The sequence below is a fragment of the Oncorhynchus tshawytscha genome, linkage group LG33 (genome assembly GCF_018296145.1).
Source record: "Oncorhynchus tshawytscha isolate Ot180627B linkage group LG33, Otsh_v2.0, whole genome shotgun sequence".
Lineage (NCBI taxonomy): Eukaryota > Metazoa > Chordata > Actinopteri > Salmoniformes > Salmonidae > Oncorhynchus > Oncorhynchus tshawytscha.
Genome location: NC_056461.1, coordinates 39089311 through 39104643, shown reverse-complemented (window position 1 = coordinate 39104643; position 15333 = coordinate 39089311). Strand labels below are relative to the sequence as shown.

General features: G+C 42.8%; 1 protein-coding gene across 7 annotated transcripts in view; it reads left to right on the top strand.

The window, feature by feature from the left end:
- LOC112255265 (dnaJ homolog subfamily C member 3) overlaps positions 1-14490 on the top strand; it is a 31964-nt gene extending 17474 nt beyond the window's left edge. For 3 of the 7 annotated variants that reach the window (XM_042311272.1, XM_042311276.1, XM_042311277.1), the window contains exons 6-12: positions 291-472; positions 2347-2466; positions 3668-3773; positions 4264-4384; positions 4826-4958; positions 5555-5703; positions 6334-7545. In XM_042311272.1, coding sequence (XP_042167206.1) covers positions 291-472; positions 2347-2466; positions 3668-3773; positions 4264-4384; positions 4826-4958; positions 5555-5703; positions 6334-6395 — 873 coding nt within the window. In that variant the 3' untranslated portion in view covers positions 6396-7545. Of the gene's footprint in view, positions 1-290; positions 473-2346; positions 2467-3667; positions 3774-4263; positions 4385-4825; positions 4959-5554; positions 5704-5891; positions 5973-6333; positions 7546-13669 lie in introns of those variants that run through there. The other 4 variants (XR_006080674.1, XM_042311274.1, XM_042311273.1 and 1 more) reach the window with 4 other exon arrangements.
- The last annotated feature ends 843 nt before the right edge of the window (positions 14491-15333 follow it).

Below are 15333 nucleotides of genomic sequence, written 5' to 3'. Positions count from 1 at the left end.
AGTGCCTAGTCGTTGGGCCTGGTGGTGGAGGTACAGGTTAGCGCTGACCTAGGCATTGGGCCTGGTCATGGAGGTAGGCGTCAGCTCTGCCACAGTGCCTAGTCGTTGGGCCTGGTGGTGGAGGTACAGTTTAGACACAGGGCCTCGTCGAAGGATGGAAAGTAAAGGCCTATTTTCCTAAACAATACCTTCCTCATCAAACAGTGCTGTATTATACTTCAACAGTCTTTGTATCAAATTATAAAAAGGTCAAATTCACACCACTGACCCTACCTTCCTTTTTCCAAAAGCTGTCCCCCTGGGACCCTGAGTCTCTGGAGCTCCGGGCTGAATGCTACATCCACCTGGGAAACACCAGGAAGGCCATCCAGGACCTGACTCCCACCGCCTGGCTGAGGAATGACAACCGTGCTGCCTTCCTCAAGCTCAGTACCCTGCACTATAGCCTGGGGGAGAACAAGGAGTCAATAGGGTACGCTCACTAGGAATTTGTAATAGGGAAGAGTGATTAAACAAACAACCACCCACATTTATCAAGAAAATACATATAAATTAAGAGGTTTTGGGACACTTGAAGTTTGACAGTTGGTAAAGAATGCACACTGTCTTTCGAAAACGGTGCATTTGTGCATTAGACTTTTTCCACATTTTGTTACGTTACAGCCTTATTCTAAAATGTATTAAATTGTTTTTCCCCCTTATCAATTTGGGGCGGCAGGTAGCTTAGTGGTTAGAGCGTTGCGCGTTGGATCGAATCCCCGAGCTGACAAGATAAAAATCTGTCGTTCTGCTCCTGAACACGGCAGTTAACTCACTTTTCGGCCAGTAGGCCGTCATTGTAAATAAGAATTTGTTCTTAACTGACTTACCCAGTTAGATAAAGGTTCAATTTAAAACATTTAAATCAGTCTACACCCATAATGACAAAGGAAAAACAGGTTTTTAGAAATGTTTGCAAATGTATTTTTTTTTAACTGAAATTTGATATTTACCCTTAATCAACCAATCAAATGTATTTATAAAGCACTTTTTACATCAGCCGATGTCACAAAGTGCTGTACAGAAACCCAGCCTAAACCCCCAACCAGCAAGCAATGCAGATGTAGAAGCACCATGGCTAGGAAAAACTTCCCTAGAAAGGCCAGAACCTAATCAGGAAACCTAGAGAGGATCCAGGATCTGAAGGGTGGCCAGTCCTCTTCTGGCTGTGCCGGGTGGAGAGGAACCAGGCTATGAGGGGTGGCCAGTCCTCTTCTGGCTGTGCCGGGTGGAGAGGAACCAGGCTATGAGGGGTGGCCAGTCCTCTTCTGGCTGTGCCGGGTAGAGAGGAACCAGGCTATGTGGGGTGGCCAGTCCTCTTCTGACTGTGCCGGGTAGAGAGGAACCAGGCTATGTGGGGTGGCCAGTCCTCTTCTGACTGTGCTGGGTAGAGAGGAACCAGGCTATGAGGGGTGGCCAGTCCTCTTCTGGCTGTGCCGGGTAGAGAGGAACCAGGCTATGTGGGGTGGCCAGTCCTCTTCTGACTGTGCTGGGTAGAGAGGAACCAGGCTATGAGGGGTGGCTAGTCCTCTTCTGGCTGTGCTGGGTAGAGAGGAACCAGGCTATGAGGGGTGGCCAGTCCTCTTCTGGCTGTACTGGGTAGAGAGGAACCAGGCTATGAGGGGTGGCCAGTCCTCTTCTGGCTGTGCCGGGTAGAGAGGAACCAGGCTATGTGGGGTGGCCAGTCCTCTTCTGACTGTGCTGGGTAGAGAGGAACCAGGCTATGAGGGGTGGCTAGTCCTCTTCTGGCTGTGCTGGGTAGAGAGGAACCAGGCTATGAGGGGTGGCCAGTCCTCTTCTGGCTGTACTGGGTAGAGAGGAACCAGGCTATGAGGGGTGGCCAGTCCTCTTCTGGCTGTGCCGGGTAGAGAGGAACCAGGCTATGTGGGGTGGCCAGTCCTCTTCTGACTGTGCTGGGTAGAGAGGAACCAGGCTATGAGGGGTGGCTAGTCCTCTTCTGGCTGTGCTGGGTAGAGAGGAACCAGGCTATGAGGGGTGGCCAGTCCTCTTCTGGCTGTGCCGGGTGGAGATTATAACAGAACATGGCCAAGATGTTGAAACATTCATAGATTACCAGCAGGGTTAAATAATAATAATCAGGTCATATTCCAAAACAAAATTAGCCATTTCCAGTAAATTCATCATTTACAACATTAACAATGTCTACACTATATTTCTGATCAATTTTATGTTATTTTAATGGACAAAAAATGTGCTTTTCTTTAAAAAACAAGGACATTTCTAAGTGACCCCAAACTTTTGAACACTAGTGTACATTGTGTCAATCTCTTTCCTCTCCTTCTGCAGTCACGTCCGGGAGTGTCTGAAGCTGAACCAGGATGACAAGAAGTGTTTGTCCCACTTCAAACAGGTGAAGAAGCTCATCAAGCAGCTGGACTCTGCCGAGGAGCATATCAAGGAGGAGAGGTCCGTACTACTGCATCTAGTATGGACATTTCAGTTGTCTTTTGGTTGCCTGAAGAGTATGATCACTTGCCCGAAAATGTTGTCAAGTTGTTTAGATGTCCTTTGGGTGGTGGACCATTCTTGATACACACGGGAAACTGTTGAGCGTGAAAAACCCAGCAGCCTTGCAGTTCTTGACAAACTCTCACCGGTACACTAGTCTTTTGTCTTGCCCATTTACCCTCTGAATGGCACACATACGCAAATCCATGTCTCAATTGTCTCAAGGCTTAGAAATCTTTATTTAACATGTCTCCTCCCCTTCATCTACACTGATTGAAGTGGATTTAACAAGTGACATCAATAAGGGATCATAGCTTTCACCTGGATTCTCCTGGTCAGTCTGTGTTATGGAAAGAGCAGGTGTTCCTAATGTTTAGTACATTCAGTGTACAACACACGCTATGCCTTTCACCTACACATAGGGGAGGAAGAGGAAAGATCAAAACTGGAGTTCTTTTTATCTGAGGAAACTCTTCCCCGACTGCCATAAATGCCAAACATTGTTTGTCTTTCACTTGAAGAATGGGGAAGAACCAGAAAGATCAGTTTAACAATGTTTATGTCTCTGTTTCCAGTATGAAGAAAGTTAGAGGTAGTTTCATGAGCCAATGCTAGATACCCATAGACTTCCAGTAATTGTGCTAATGCTAGTTTAGCATTGGCTCGCAAAAATATGTCCCAACTTCCTTCATACTGGACACAGAGACATAAAAATGGTGCCTATCAGTTCATCTGTCTCTGGGTAAGTAGATAAAGGGCCTTATTGCCAAAATCCCAAAGTATCCCTTTAAGGTTACTGGAATTCTTTGCAGTTTGGTTGTTTTCACTAGTTTAAAAAAAATTGTATTTGTTATTTTTTACACCTACGCAACAGGGCAACGTCAGAGCAGGCTCAAATTCCATGACTGCTCATTTCCTTTCCCCCAGGCGATAGGGCCACCCTAAATGTGGACTTGTGTGTCAGTCCCTATGTGAGTTTTATATTTCAGTCCTTTTTTGTTCCTTTGACAGTTTTATATTTTAGGTTTCTTCTCAGGTTTCTTTGACAGTTTTATCACTAAACGTATTCTATTTGTATCCACTTTGATTGATTTTAGTTATGACTATTGTTTAATTCTTCTTGCCCTAAAATGAAAATGTATGAATATTTTGTTCTCAGGTATCAAATGGCCATATCCAACTATGAGTCAGTGATGAAGACAGAACCTAATGTCCCCTACTACACCAATAAGGCAAAAGAGAGGATCTGCTTCTGCCTGGTCAAGGTGGGTCCCATCACATAGAAACAGATGAATTGTGCCATTGCCATAGCCTCAGCCATAGTCATTTGATAGAAATAGCTTGGCCTGTTCTAAATTCAGAAATTAATTGGTAGTGTGATCAAATTCTCAGAACTACTTTCACAGCTACTGATTTCGAAAACGTTTTAAAAAGTATATTACTTAATGATTAAGTAATTACAAATGGACTGGGAACCACTAATAATTAAGCAATAAGACCCGAGATGGTGTGGTATATAGTATGGCCAATATACCACGGCTAAGGGCTGTTCTTACGCATGACACAACACGGAGTCCTTAGCCGTCACAAACCCCCGAGGTGCCTTATTGCTATTATAAACTGGTTATCAACGTAATTAGAGCAGTAAAAATACATGTCTGATATACCACGGCTGTCAGCCAATCAGCATTCAGGGCTCGAACCACCCAGTTATAATGCTTTATATACGTACGTTGCTCCATTATTCTCCACCAGGAAAAGATGGCTGCTAAGGCAATAGACATCTGCTCTGAAGCCCACCAGAGAGATCCACGCAACATCAACATCCTTCGAGACAGAGCTGAGGCCTTCATCCTCAACCGGGACTACGGTGAAGGTACTTTCACTATGCTATCACTGTAGCATAGGGAACGATGACATGGAATGAAAGCACTTTGTCGCATCGTTTTTATCTCCCTCAAGTACTCTGGCTTTATTTACTTGTGGGCTTGTTGTAGCTCAGGGACTCCCACACTTGTCATGTAACCCCGTGTTTATAGCCAGGAGCCTGAACTGACACTTACACTTGACTTTTTTTCCACCCTGACTCTAGCTCGGACTTTGCTGATCGCTACTTTATTGAGGAAACATGTACTTACTCTGACTGTGATACAGTATGTGGTTGTCTCTCCTGATGAATGGTGAGACAACCACATAGATTAATTGAACTGTAAGTCGCTCTGGATAAAAGCTTCTGCTAAATGACTGAAAATGTAAATGTAAGTCCTAATTACTGCACAGCCAAATTCTCTGCCTCTTTTTCTTTACCCCTCCTCAGCAGTGGAAGACTACGAGGAAGCGATGGAGTTTGACATGGAGAACAATGAGATCAGGGATGGTTTAAAGCGAGCCCAGGAACTGCTCAAGTTCACCCCAAAGAAAGACTATTACAAGATCCTAGGTGTCGAAAGGTATGTCCGACCTAGAGAATGGAACCGTGTTCAAATACTTCTTCAAAACATAATTCCTATCTATATGTGATCTGTCTCTATGTGATCTGTCTCTGTGATCTGTCTATATGTGATCTGTCTATATGTGATCTGTCTATATGTGATCTGTCTATAATGTGATCTGTCTATATGTGATCTGTCTCTGTGATCTGTCTCTATGTGATCTGTCTCTGTGATCTGTCTATATGTGATCTGTCTATAATGTGATCTGTCTATATGTGATCTGTCTATATGTGGTCTGTCTATATGTGATCTGTCTATATGTGATCTGTCTCTATGTGATCTGTCTATATGTGATCCGTCTCTATGTGATCCGTCTCTATGTGATCCGTCTCTATGTGATCCGTCTCTATGTGATCCGTCTCTATGTGATCCGTCTCTATGTGATCCGTCTCTATGTGATCTACAAGCGATTGGACAAGGGAAAAGTTCATTCTTTTGAAATTGATTTCTATGCTATTCTTTTCACCAACCTCCTGTGATCACTTCAGGGAAATTGGAATGCATTTACTCCTTGTAATCAAACAATCTTTGACCTTTATGCTATTTTTCTCCAGGAGTGCCAACAAAGAGGAAATAATCCATGCATACAGGCAGCAGGCCAGAAAGTGGCATCCTGACAAGTACAGAGTGGATTGGGAGAAGAGGAAGGCAGGGAAAAGGTTCATTGACATCACCTCTGCAAAAAAGGTGCTCACCGACCCAGGTACTGTAATGTATATGCACCTGATAATGTTGATCAAGCCTAGTATGATTGTATTTAGGAAGCTGTGACCTGTTTGGAGTATGAGGACATCCTGTCACAAGTTTTCAGCAATCAAAAATGTGTTGAAAGCATAGCCGGAAACAGGATAAACGTGTTGTTTATTCGCATGTCTCTCCATTCCCCTGTAGAAATGCGTAAGAAGTTTGACTCGGAAGTTTGATCCCTGGACCCAGTGAGCCTGCAGGGTGGAGGAGGGGGTCAGGGTGGAGGAGGGGGTCAGGGTGGAGGAGGGGGTCAGGGTGGAGGAGGGGGTCAGGGTGGAGGAGGAGGTCAGGGTGGAGGAGGAGGTCAGGGTGGAGGAGGTGTTCAGGGTGGAGGAGGGGGTCAGGGTGGCCAGGGATGGCCCTTCCACTTTAACCTGTTTGAGTCCGGCGGCAACTACCACTTCAAGTTCCACCACTAGTACTACATAATACAATGCAAAATATATATATTCTCTCTTCACAGTAACCGTCATGCCGTAAGGTGTTCTTTTATCTGGCTTTTTAAAGTATTTTTTTATTGCTATCTTGAGTTACCTGGGTTGGCAGAGTTCCATGTAGTCATCATTGCTCTATGTGCGTTTCCCAGCCTCTCTTCAGGACCTGGGGACTGTGAAGAGGCCTCTGATTGCATGTCTTCTGTTGTACTGAGTGTCCGTCCTGTGTACCAACTGCTTGAACAGACAGTTTGGTACATTTTAACGCATCAACACCTCAACACAAAGACCAATAGTTGCGATACAGTCAATCTCTCCTCAACTTTGAGCCTGGAGAGACTGACATGCGTACCACTGACATTTGCCCTCTGTGTACATCGAAGTGCAATACATACCGCTCTGTTCTGGACCAACTGGAATTTTTCACCCGAGTGGTCAAAGACACAAAGTCCTGTATAGGTGTGCTGTTCAGTCCTCCCATCTAGACCCAGGCTGTTCATGCTGTCATTACATTCCTCAAACTACCCATGTTGTTGTTCTTTAGGATGTTGGTCTGCTACTTTTGCTTTGTGGTTGTGCCATTTTCTTCCGCCTCATTCTTCCTCGAAGGGCTTGTTTTGGTAGCAGCATGTTTTGGTTTCTGCTCTGCTAGAAGAGCCTGGGTGCTGGACTGTTTCTCCATTATTTAATAACACTATAGGCCAAGCTCAAGTAGCATAAAAGCAGATTCAGAATGACACCCAAGCTATTCAAACAGATTATAATCAGAGATGCTTTCAGAATGTTTTATACGAGATGTTTGTTCTCTTCACCACACAAACAATATTAAGTGTCTGTTCTGTTTGTTATATTTCTATCTGCGAAGTTTTCAACCTTCTCCACTGAATATACCCTTGAATCTACTTAATTGACACAACAGGTGTTGTGAAATATTTAGTGACTTAATCCTTCCTGGTTGTGTATCCAATCACCAGAGAATGATAGATGCCGCTAGTTGCCAAAAGGCAGTTTTAGCATTGGCAGTGCCATTTGAGGACTTAGACCATTTTAATGTAGTCAAATGGGTGGGACTTTCAACTTCATTGGCTGAACCCTTCCGATGACCTGTTTGGAGTGGAATCAAATCAAATGTTATTGGTCACATTCACATGGTTATCAGATGTTAATGTGAGTGTAGCGAAATGCTTGTGCTTCTAGTTCCAACAGAGCAGTAATATCTAACAAGTGATCTAACAATTCCCCAAAAACTACCTAATACAAAAAATCTAAAAGGGTGAATGAGAATATGTACGTATATCTTACCTTTATTTAACTAGGTAAGTCAGTTAAGAACAAATTCTTATTTTCAATGACGGCCTAGGAACAGTGGGTTAACTGCCTTGTTCAGGGGCAGAACGACAGATGTGTACCTTGTCAGCTCGGGGATTCGATCTTGCAACCTTTCGGTTACGAGTCCAACGCTCTAAACACTAGGCTACCCTACGCTGCCACTAGGCTACGCTGCCGCCCCAACCCATATGGATGAGCGATGTCCGAGCAGCATAGGCAAGGTGCAGTAGATGGTATAAAACAGTATATACATGTGAGATGAGTAATGTAAGATATGTAAACATCATGAAAGTTGCACTGTTTAAAGTGACTAGTGATCCATCTATTAAAGTGTCCAGTGAGTCATGTTCAACCGGGTCATCAGGAGGGATCAGCCAATCACGAAGGGAACATTTTTTAGTTTGCTCAATGGCTCAGCCCATGCTGTCAAAGACGCTATAATGGCACAGGTACAAAGACGAGACCTCTCTCTCTCTCTCTCTCTCTATGCCAATCACACGACTCCTTCCTAGTTGTGTACCCAATCAAAGGGGTGAGAGTGAAGCTTGTCTGTCTTCTTCCTGAAAGAGCCTGCGTTGTTGCGTTCTCCTTCTTTTTTCATTGATTTCAAAGCATGTCTTTTTTTTGGTCTTTTATTTTTCAATTTGCTTTCTTTTTAATAACCTCCATATATTGTCCACTCGTCTTGATGTTATTGAAAATGTATAAGAAAAATGGAGAGCCGCACCCTTGAGGGAGCTCGGATGCAATAATTTATTGCATACGTATTCCCCAGTTCAAAGAAAGTGAAGGGACTCCCTGCTGCAACAATGAACAAACAATTGATTCATTTTAATATATCAAACAAATTATGGAGTACAAAAAATGTATGGATGGCTGAATGCTCAGTTATGAAAAGCCAACTGACATTGACTCCTGAGGTGCTGACCTGTTGCGCCCTCTATAACCACTGTGATGATTATTTGATCCTACTGGTCATCCATTAACTTTTGAACATTTTGAAGAACGATCTGGCAAAATGGCCATGTACTCTTGTAAATCTCCACCCGGCATAGCCAGAAGAGGACTGGCCACACCTCAGAGCCTGGTTCCTTTAGGTTTCTTTCTATGTTCCAGCATTTCTAGGGAGTCTTTCCAAGCCACCGTGCTTCTACATCTGCATGGCTTGCTCTCTGGCTTAGGTTCGGTTTCTGGGTAAGCAGTTTATGACAACTGCTGATGTAAAAAGGGTTTTATAAATATATTTGATTGGATTATCAATATCAACGATAAGTTGAATTTGAATTCTAAGGATACAGTATAGCTGTAACTGAAAGCTTTGAACGTCACTGACTGCTAAACTACGTGATCATTTAACAAGGTTGTCGTCACATTAAAATGAATTGCCTGGAACGGGTTATTTTATGGTTTCTATGCACAGTTTTTTTCATTGCCAAACAGAATGAAATGAAATTCTCGACTGTATTAAAAAATGGAAGTAAACCCTGTTCTCCTTATGTGAATGGTGTGGTTTATTTATACTGTCATCATGATCTTATTTGGTCCATACGTCTAGATTTTTAGGTGCAAAATTTGATGACACTATTTCTAGCTCTTGTGTTAAAGTTGTCTTTATTGTTGTGCAAATATGAGACCAATCTTGCAGTAATCTGTGGTTGGTCTGTATAGTTTCGTGACAGGTAGCCTAGCGGTTAAGAGTGTTGGACCAGTAACCAGAAGGTAGCTGGTTTGAATCCCCAAACCGACAAGGTGAAAAATCTGTCCATGTGCCCTTGAGCAAGTCACTTAAACCTAATTGCTCCTGTAAGTTGCTCTAGATAAGGGTGTCTGCTAAATGAATTTTCCAGGGAGGCTATCCCATAACACCTTGCAGTGCACCAAAAATTCGAAACAATTCTGAATAGTCCGGCACAGTGGACGCATCATAGTACCATTTAAAACCGAGCAGTAAAACCCAGTAATGGTTCCAATAGTTTTTTTCCACCATTTTTGCATCTGGGATTTTAAACTACTTAAACTACTATATAAGGTCTGTGTTTGGTGTATGCTTACCCTGGCATGACGTTTTGATAACCATCGAATTCTCTCTCGGACAAGGGGAGTTTTATCAGTACATTCGCCTCAATTTACTCTCAATTTAAAAAAAAATGCTAATTAGCAACAGAGAAGACCTCAGCAAGACTACAACTTCCTGCAGGAAGCTCCTGCACGTCATCTCTAACCGACACTGTAAGCTACCATTCACCAGCGCGATGAGAGGACCCTATACAATAGCAATCTGTCGATATAATCGAGAACTATCATCAGAAATCACGCAATATGAATCCGACTGTGCGGCACTGCCTGACCCACTAGTTGCTCAGAAGGTTCAAATAGATGTACTGTATTGACAATGGAAAAATAAAGCAAGATCACATTTCCAGCATGGCCGACAACCAGAACTCACTTGCTGCCATAGGAAGCAAAATGGTAATTAATAAATAATAAGTGAGCATGGCATTTGCAGCTCCTAAATTAATAAAAACATTTCAAATGTAGTTTTCTCTGGCAACTCGTGGTATAGCTGGCTGGCTAGCTTGACTGACATTGCTAGCCCGCGGAAGCATTGCAGGTCGACATGGGTGCGTTCATTGCTAGGCTGCGGTTTCATTGCTAGCCCGTGGGTGTGTTGCAGGTCGACATGAGTGCGTTCCAGGTGGACATTATTGCAGTGGAAATTCTAACCAGAAAGGAAGCGACTGTAGAATCTGCCCACTCCATCAAGCAATGGGGACAACAACACAGGGCATCCACGGGACCTCATGGAACCATGGACCACACCTGCAGAAACTGGACAACAGGGGGAAGCAGAGGAGATACCTATCATAGACTTCTCCCAGCTGACGCTTGACATGCCACCTACGCCGCCTCAAGTGGTAGAAACAACCAGCTGGTATCATTAAGTAGAATCAGCCAACAGTAACACGGAAGCAGCAGAATGGGAGTTAGTAGTGCATGACCTAGATTTAGAATAAGAAGCTTCCATTTAGACACAGGTCTAAGATGACGTAATAAGCAATCTACAGTCCCAGTGTAAGCACTCAGTGTAAGCAATCTACAGTCCCCGAGTAAGCACTCAGTGTAAGCAATCTACAGTCCCCGAGTAAGCACTCAGTGTAAGCAATCTACAGTCCCCGAGTAAGCACTCAGTGTAAGCAATCTACAGTCCCCGAGTAAGCACTCAGTGTAAGCAATCTACAGTCCCCGAGTAAGCACTCAGTGTAAGCAATCTACAGTCCCAGTGTAAGCAGTCAGTGTAAGCAATCTACAGTCCCAGTGTAAGCAGTCAGTGTAAGCAATCTACAGTCCCAGTGTAAGCAATCTACAGTCCCAGTGTAAGCAGTCAGTGTAAGCAATCTACAGTCCCAGTGTAAGCAATCTACAGCAGCCAGTCCCAGTGTAAGCAATCTACAGTCCCAGTGTAAGCAATCTACAGTCGTGTAAGCAATCTACAGTCCCAGTGTAAGCAATCTACAGTCCCAGTGTAAGCAGCCAGTGTAATCAATCTACAGTCCCAGTGTAAGCATCAGTGTAAGCAATCTACAGTCCCAGTGTAAGCAGTCAGTGTAAGCAATCTACAGTCCCAGTGTAAGCAGATAGTGTAAGCAATCTACAGTCCCAGTGTAAGCGATCTACAGTCCCAGTGTAAGCAGTCTACAGTCCCAGTGTAAGCAGTCTACAGTCCCAGTGTAAGCAGTCTACAGTCCCAGTGTAAGCAGTCTACAGTCCCAGTGTAAGCAGTCGGTGTAAGCAGCCGGTGTAAGCAGCCTACGAGTGCAGTGAAAGTGTGGTTTAGACACAGCTCCAGAAACTTGCGAACTTCCCCTGTAAAAAGGTATATAAAGAGAACAGAGATCATAAGAGAGGCATGATCCTCACTGACATATGAGACAGACTTCATATGGAGGATCATCATAGGTAAATTTACTATTGCACTAAAAGCTTTTTGTTAGACTAGAACAATATTTGAGAACTGGATAATTTTGCCGAAGTACTTATTGGATCACTATCTGCTTGGTTGAACTTTGTGAACCCGGAACTGAGTCTCTGAAACACAGGGGTCTAGACACCTCTTGATCACAGACAAAGCGGCAGTCACACAGTGACACATCAGGTCCAGAAGTGATTAGCAATAAAGGAAACAGCCAAATACCAGTTATAATATATTGAGTCTATACACAGAGTTGGAAGTGTATTAAGATATTGGAATTCGGAATCTAGCGTTGTTGCCGTGGGAATACAGATTACAGGAAAGTGACCAAGGGGCTGAGCATTTAAGGTAATTTAACTATTTTTGCTATTTAGTCAATATTGTTAGAAGTGTTAACGCATTTAAAGTTTTGCAATATTATCTGGCATAGCTTAAAGCATTAAGGATTGATTGAGCATTGTTGTTGTATTTAGAAACTGTATAACCATTGAATTGTAATAATGTGTATAAGACAAAAAACAGAGTGACTTAATAAAAGCTTGAAACTTTGACAACTAGGCCAGATTAACGATCTGGAGAGCAACCGCCTTTGACACTCTCACTGAACAGAAAGTGACCCTGGTTATAGGTTAAAGTGATTGCACTAAAGAATATTTCATTGTGTGGACAATAATATATTTTAGAGTCAAAACATATACCAATACTAGTTTCCAAGTGACTACTAGCTGACGAGCATAATAACTAATATAAGAAGTTATTAGGTATTGATATATACATAGGTAAAGAAACTTGAAAGTAAGGAAATATAGGAGGAATCCAAAACACTTATAATATTTAAATAGGAGTATATCTATCCAAGGCCTCATACTAGACCGGAAAATAAGGGAGTGACAACGTGAACGAAGGAACAAACCCAACTCACGCAAAGGGCCATTACGAATAAATAGAAGGGTTGGTAGGGCCGCACGGCTAGGCCCTTGTTACACCGAAGTAACTAAAATCCTAAAGTACTCTGCCCAGCCAGAGGACGGGGTAGAGGCTTTTGCTGCAGGTATTGGGCAAAAGTCAGCACCGTGACAATAGCATACAAACAATTGATAACGGCAGTTGTGTTACTCCTTTCTGCTGTTAGAATTGTTACTGATGCTCAAGCTAGCCTCTGTTCTCTTTATATCTCCACACAGCTGTGCCCTTGAAAGACATGAAAAGAATAAGATGGACCAGAAACCGGTCACTCTCAGACAGGCCTTAGTCACATGGCCAAAGACAAAGGAAAAACACTGGCTTCTTACATGACAGAAGCAGACAGTGGAAATGTACAGGTTTAAGGCTTATACAGCGCATGTGCATAATAGTTTGTAATTTTCCCCATCATATTCCTCCCTTTTGAGACTCATTTCAACCTAATACAAAAGTAAGCATGTAAGTAATAAACTTCAACCAAGCAAAATATAAAGCATTGTAGGCTCTCTTAGACCAGTACATTATCTTTGTAAATGGCTTCCGTTGAGCCACTGAGTTTTTTTTCCTTCATGGTGCAAAACATTTAAGGGACTCATTTAAACAGTTACACAGGAGTACACTCCTTGGCTGTACAAAGAGGACAATCGTCACGTTGACCCTGTCCACACTGCCAGAGTTCAGCATAGACCTACTGCTTCTTCTAGAAACGGGGCGGCTATTGTTTGCTAGACACCCATCCTGAGCCTGACGTTGGCTCGAGCTGGAGCGGGTGTTACTTATGTCCACCGTGAGACTATGCTGGTGTTTTATACTTCAGTTGCATTGTGGCCACTTCTCCCGGGGCCCATACAACAGCAGCAATGAGAAGTCTGACCACGAAAGCAGCAAACATGATGCGTAGAGTCTGGTCTTGGTCCTCCCATGGCCACTGGGGTCACCTATGACGATCCATCAGCTGGTACATCTTTGTCTGGACTGTGGAGCACCATCCTGCAGTAGTTGGCGTGAACCCACGTAGACCTCTGCCACCTTCACCTCTGTCTGGGTCGTCAGGAGCACCTGGAATAGACCAGTGTTGGTGCAAAGTCTTACTGCAATCTTGTATTATGCCCCAGTTATTTCTTAGCTGATTATGGCCCACTTCTCAAATGAGGTCTGATATGTATACTGATCCATATATAAAGACTGGATTAGATATGTCTTAACAAGTGTCATTCTGTTTTTAGGACAAAGAAGATTGTACATTGTTCCTGATTAGAGGTTTTTAAAGCATTATTTGCCCAGGGAATGACCAGGAGAGGGTCGCCTCTGCTGGCCGAGGCCGCCACCAGAACTGGACTGTCAGAGAGTGCTGTGGAGGTGAGGGTCATTAATGTTCTGTTTTTTATTCTGTGAACATAAGAAAGGGTTATCTCTTTTTGCAATATCTCACTGGGTTCTGGGCAAAACATTTAGCTTAGAAATACGTAGGAAACTTCCTATGGCCTTACTGATGATTCACCTTTTAGATAAGACATTCATTGAACGCATCCTAACCTTCTGCTTCCTTGGGTGGTATGGTTCGGCAGTGTCATGTCTCAAAGCATCCCATCACTCTACAAATCAAGAACCATCCTTAAATCCAGACAATTTTACTAAGACACACCCACGATACGACCAGTACCAACTGCTGCTGTCAGGTCGACGGTTCAAACCCCCACTGTAGAACAAACAAGGCACACAAGTCACTTATATCAACGAGCATCAGGTTCCTAAATACAGGAAGACTAAACTGTAACCCACCACCTACAGTATACCTCTATCTATTTGTCTATATGTCCTTGTGAAGTATGTCCTGTGATATCTATGTTGTATTTAAGTGAAGTGTTCAATGTTCTGTGATGTTGCATGTGTGCCATTATTCCCAAACAAATGCTGCTATGTAACAATGAAGTATTCATTCATCCATTGTTGTCGGGATATTGGGATTCCCTAACCTGGTCCCAATGCACTCCCTACCCCTTCCCCTTGGATAGCTATCAGAGGGTTATGACTTAAATTTTTTAAATATTTTTTTTAAATAACATGCAAATCCTGGATTCTATCCTCTCTTGTTGTGATAATAAATGTTGATTCTTATGTTATTTAAAACTTTTCCAGGAGCAATTTGTTTTTTTGCCTCTCGTTTCATATTGCCTGGTAAAACCCAGATTCAAAACACCCCTCACTTCCCTTCTGGTTGTGTCACAATACAGATAATTCATAGTATATACACATGATGACATACTGCACTATACATGATGACATACTACACTATACATGATGACATATTACACTAAGGGCTCCTTTTTCAATCATCTGCAAGATAAAAAGCGTTGGTGGAGCAATATTTTTGTTTTCACTCTTTTAATAAAGTATGTGCAATTACTTTGATTTGAAAATGTAGGGGGTTCAAACTTTAGAGTACATTATTTACCTTCAGAGGTGAATGTATCAAACCAGTTGCCGTGATAAAAGTGTTGTTGCGGTGTACTCTCCTCAAACAATAGCATGGTATTTTTTCACTGTAATAGCTAGTGTAAATTGGACAGTGCAGTCACATTCTTGTTAATCTACGTTTTCTGCCCACATAAGACATGTCTGTGTCCAGGGAAATATTCTTGTTACTTACAACGTCATGCTAATCACATTAGCGCACGTTAGCTCAACCGTCCCAGTGGAGGGACACGGATCCCGTAGAGGTTTAATTACTATTATTTTTAGAGGAATTATAAGGGTTTCTCTTCAGAACTTTATGGGTCCAACAACAAATTCTAAAGTCTGACTCCATCTGACACATATTTCTACTTTGTTTCAACAAGTAAAAGTTTTGTTGTTGTAATGCCTTGATAGAATAGATAGATAAAACAAT